This window comes from Sprattus sprattus (assembly GCF_963457725.1).
Source record: "Sprattus sprattus genome assembly, chromosome: 12".
Taxonomy (NCBI): Eukaryota; Metazoa; Chordata; class Actinopteri; order Clupeiformes; family Clupeidae; genus Sprattus; species Sprattus sprattus.
The window spans coordinates 16,138,536-16,143,646 of record NC_137910.1 but is presented as its reverse complement, the minus strand read 5'-3'; the positions used below and the strand labels follow the sequence as shown (position 1 = coordinate 16,143,646).

Here is a 5,111-nt window from a genome sequence, read left to right as displayed (position 1 = left end):
TCTGATAGAGTCAAACAATTACAGTATGATATGACTATGTGCAAGTAAGTCATATACGTTTCCACAACTGATTACGTCCTATCAGCACAGAAACATTACTGTACTGTATTGTAATCCAATCAAATGTTCAAATCAAACTGTATTTTCAGATGTTTCACAACACAACAATTGTCGATATTGTCTTGAGCAAGAACAGGATGCAGTCTAGTTTTTTTGTCCTTTTATTATTTTATATTTTTCTTTCATTTTTGAGTTAAAACATTATACAGTTACAATATTTTACAACAGGAGAAAGCGTACAGTAACACTGGAGATGAAAAGGCATAATACTCCTGATAAGGCCTTCATACTAGTGTTTTCCCATTTCATAGTAGTGTTTTCCATTGAGCACATCAGTGTTCAATCAATGCTTAGAATGTCTACTCAAATAATGGTCTGTGTTTGTTGTTTGAAAACAAAATGCCCTTTTGAGGTAATATAATAGTGTTTTGAAACCAAAGTGTCATTTTGCAAGAGATATAAAGGGTTTTGCATTTTGTGTGAGTGGTTTTGGGATTTGTGTTTAGAGCTAAGAGAAACCGAGGCATGCTTTGAAAAAATGTGTTTTAGGAACAGAGAAATACTGTAATACTGATGTTAATACTGATGGGGTTGTTCAGATGGGAATAGTGTTGATGGGGTGAAAAACTATTCCCATTCCATCTGACTGATGTTCCAGCGGTGGGAAGTGTTAGGGCAGTTTGAGGGTTTGAGGGTTGTGTGAGGTTTCTCTGAGATCTGACAAAGAAGTGGGAGAGTCTGCTGGGAAGCCTTCATGCCAAACTCATCTTGACAGAAATGGTCGGTATGCCGCACCTGGCCTGCAGGGGCAGAGTTGAGTTGTAGGGGCCAGAAAGTTGATGGCATCCACCTTGTGACACAGGCTGATTGTGCTGTATTTAACTGGAGTTTTTGTTAACTGCAGTGTACAGTGTGAATCAGTGTAATGGCAGTGTGATGCAGTGTAATGCAATGTGATGCAGTATAATGCAATGTGATGCAGTGTAATGCAGTGTGATGCAGTGTAATACAGTTGTGATGCAGTGTAATGCAATGTGATGCAGTGTAATGCAGTGTGATGCAGTGTGATGCAGTGTAATACAGTTGTGATGCAGTGTGATGCAGTGTAATGCAATGTGATGCAGTGTAATGCAGTGTGATGCAGTGTAATGCAATGTGATGCAGTGTAATGCAATGTGATGCAGTGTAATGCAGTGTGATGCAGTGTAATACAGTGTGATGCAGTGTAATGCAATGTGATGCAGTGTGATGCAGTGTGATGCAGTGTAATACAGTGTGATGTACTGTGATGCAGTGTAATGCCAGTGTGATGGTGGCAGTGCTGAAGGTCAGGGTGTGTAGAGTGAAGGCGACCTTGGCTCAGTGAGTGAATCTCAAGTCAATTTGGTTCTGCCTGGCTGCTTTAACCAAGAGGAGGGAGACACTGTGTCTGGAATAAGAGTGTTCAATTTGCATGAAGGCCAGAACATTTTTGAATGGAAGGTGGTGGATGTTCGCCCCTCTACGTCCCTCTCGCATGAGCTCTTATGGCTCCATGTGCCTCTGTTCCTCTCTTACCCAGTAACCACACAGTCACTCAGTCACACAGTCACTCACTTACACAGTCACTCAGACAGTCACACATTCACAGTCTAATGACGCCACCACCCCTCCACTCACCCCTCTACCTCGCCAGCCAGCAGACTAATTCCATGGTAAAATACCTCTTCCCGCTATATTGTGGCCCACTGTTCTTACCATGACAACACTGTGTTCCAGTTCCAACCATGACAGAAGTGTTCCTCTCTCTCTGACCCCGTCAGTCCAATCCCATGATATGATTCCTCCCCTCCCCGCCGTCGTCCAATGCCATGACGTAACCCCCGGTGGCAGCTGTGCTGCCGGAGGTCTCGCCCAGACCCCGTTGCTCCACCTCTGCAGTGTCCTTAATGGCTTCCCAATAGCCCCTGCACCTGTCACAGGGAAACCCCTCTGTCTTTGCTCCATCATCATTGCAGCAGCTGGTGGGATCTCTCTGTCATGTGACATTAGTGTGAGCTAGTGAGGTGATGGAACCGCGTATTACAGTTTTTCACTGTTGCTAAAACCCGTTTTTCAAAACAGTAACGTCTTTCTCAAAACTGCACACAGAAAATTGAAAACCTCACACACAAAATGCTAAACCTGACACTCCCTTTGCAAGATGACTCTTTGCTATCAAATCTCTTAACTGTTCACAAAATGGAACTCGTGTTTTCATTTGGTACACACAGCCATATTTTCAAAACACACACACATACATTCATTTAGTACACACAACTAAGCATTAGCTGCACACTACCAAGCATTTACAGCACACAGAAGTGCAAAATTGAAAACACAATCATCGAAACACACCATATGAATGACAATGACTCATTGAGCCCTTTCTCCTTTTGTAAAATGTATCAGTGTAGGCCTACATTTTTCATAGTCAAACATAAAACAGCAATACCGTTGTTCTCACAAACCATATTTACAATTTTAGTCTCCTGTTCCACCAGATTGTATTGACATAAAATTGTATACAAAATGCTTATAGTTTTTCTCAATTGCTTACACACATTTTTTGAAAGCATGCCTCGTTCTCAAAACTCTAAACACAAATTCCAAAGCAACTAACTGAAAATGCAAAACCCTTTATATCTCCTGGAAAATGCTACTTTGCTTTCAAAAAATATTGAAAGTGTGTTTTCTTCCTCCACAATGTGGTTCTCTTTCAGTCCTGCAAAATACAAATACTGTGAGCACACTACGTATATTATATTGATATGCAGTATTACAGTACACAAGGCAAACAGATTTCGTACTTGTTCTCCATCCTGAAGGTTCTAATGAAAAACCATGAAAACATGGTCTACCACAGCGGCCCAAATCTCATTAGAGATGACCATTCTCCTTCTTCTTTCTCCTGATCCTCCTCCTTCTTCACCTTGTCCTCATTCTGTTCCTCCTCCTTGTCCTCCTCTTCCTTCTCTCTGTCCTCCTACTCTTCAACCTCCTACTCCTCCTCCTTCTTGTCCTCCTCTTCTTCCTCCTCTCACTCTTACCCCTCTCCTTCTCTGGTTGTGGATCTTTTCAAAGTTTTCAATAGTTTATCCAACAAAACAGAGGCTCAAGACACTTTAATGGTGCAGTCCTCACTGCAAATTGGTCAAAAGACCTGAAAGTTTAGAGATTTGACTATTTGTGGTTTGCAGGTTGATGCTTTGAGATTTTACTTGAAAATTGTGTGCAACAACAGAACTTTGTGTACACTGTTTTGACAACAACGTGATGTGTAATTGACATCAGTGTGTTCACAAGGAAAATCGGACTTTAATGTAGATAAGGGAATCTTAAGTATTTCCCACTTGGGGCGAGCGATTGATACATGACGTGAAGGTTGTGCAGATTGTGCCGAATTTTCGCTTTATACTTTTTAACAATAGTGAAAAACTGTAATGTTTTCCTGTTCTGGTTGGTTGTTGCATGGTGGTTCTTGTGTGAGCATAGAAATGCTCATATTATATGGGGGACTGAGAACCGAAAATGTTGCTATACCACTGTTGTAAGAGACATGAACTAGGTGTAGCATTATTTTGTATCTGTAACTCATACCCTTGGATGTATACTCTGTCTGTCTCACTGAGACTTGAACAATTAGCATTTTAACCCCCCTATAGGGTGTGGTCTCCCCTCCCCTCCTGTATTCTACCTGATCGAATGGTATAAATGCCAACATAGCCTACAATCAGTTAGGCCATTCTCCGAGCACCAGCTTAGAGGGGATCTCCTGGCTGAAATAAACTCCAGAAATCATGACTGCGTCTTCCGGGCCGTTCTTCAACTTTAGCCTGCTCATTTCTATCAGGGGTGTATTATAGTGCCCATAATCAGTATTCTGTCATGTGCTCTATGTGTACATCATTAACAATTAACTCCACCCCCCACAACAGGGGTGCAGAGGGTTGGTACGACAGGAGCGCAGAGGGTTGGCACAACACTGGCAATCATTTATTTCAGCTCAAGCATGGAACAGAAACATTCTGGTGCATGATAAACAAAACCAATATTACAAACAGTAATGAAAGGTCTAGTCTGTTTAAGTTATACAAGTACAAAAATATAAAAATATAAAAAAACGAATTAAATAATATAATAATAAAAAACAATAAAATCATTTCGTATTATCAGTATTACAAATATATAAGATAAATATATAATTAGCATTTAACAATGTTATAAATAAAAATAACAGTTCAGTCAATTCTTATGAAGTCACTGGAGACATAAACCACAGGGTAACAACATTGTTTAGTCGTCCCAAAGGAGAGACAAGTGCACAGGTTCTATCTGGTTCTAATCAACTCTCGGGAGAACCCGACCAAATGATGCCTAAGCTTCTGGCCAGCTTTTGTCCTGTAAGACTACAGTAAACAGACAGACAGACAGACAGATAAACAGACAGACAGACAGACAGACAGAGAGACCTGCACCTCAGGCATCAGCACCATGTAGCTGCCTAGGGGTGGAAATGCAAAGAGAGCACAGAGATACTTCTGCTCCTGCTGATGCTGATGCTGCTGCTACTGCTGCTGATGCTGATGCTGATGCTGATGCTGATGCTGATGCTGATGCTGCTGCTGCTGCTGCTTCTGCTGCTGCTGTCGCTGCGGCGTCTCAAGAAGGAGTCAGGGGACCAGAGGACCCCAGTATGGCTGCCCATCGCGGCTGCCTGAAACAGTGCAAAGCGTCGCTACTTCTGTGGGTACATGGAGCCCAGTGTGTAAGAGCGGAGGCCCGTTTGCCTGGCAATCCACTTGTTGTAGTTGGTGACGCGTGTGTAGAAGCCCGGCTTGCCTTTCTCGGCACATTTTTCCCCGTAGCTGATGATGCCAAACAGAAACATACGGCCATCTGCCTCACACACCAGAGGACCACCGGAGTCGCTCTGAGGGAGAGAGAGAACGAGACAGGGAGGGAGAGAGAGGGGGAGAGGATGAAAAGACAAAGATGAAAGTTGGATCGTTTTTTTGACTGGTGTCTATTTG

At 42.5% G+C, this 5,111-nt stretch overlaps 1 protein-coding gene across 1 annotated transcript in view; it reads right to left on the bottom strand.

Moving 5' to 3' along the window:
- Positions 1 to 4,409: 4,409 nt before the first annotated feature.
- The window catches only part of plaua (plasminogen activator, urokinase a), a 6,938-nt gene continuing 6,236 nt past the window's right edge, over positions 4,410 to 5,111 (bottom strand). The window contains exon 11 of the mRNA XM_080849114.1: positions 4,410 to 5,011. Within this exon, the coding sequence (XP_080705240.1) occupies positions 4,817 to 5,011 (195 nt within the window). The 3' untranslated portion in view covers positions 4,410 to 4,816. The remainder of the gene's footprint in view (positions 5,012 to 5,111) is intronic.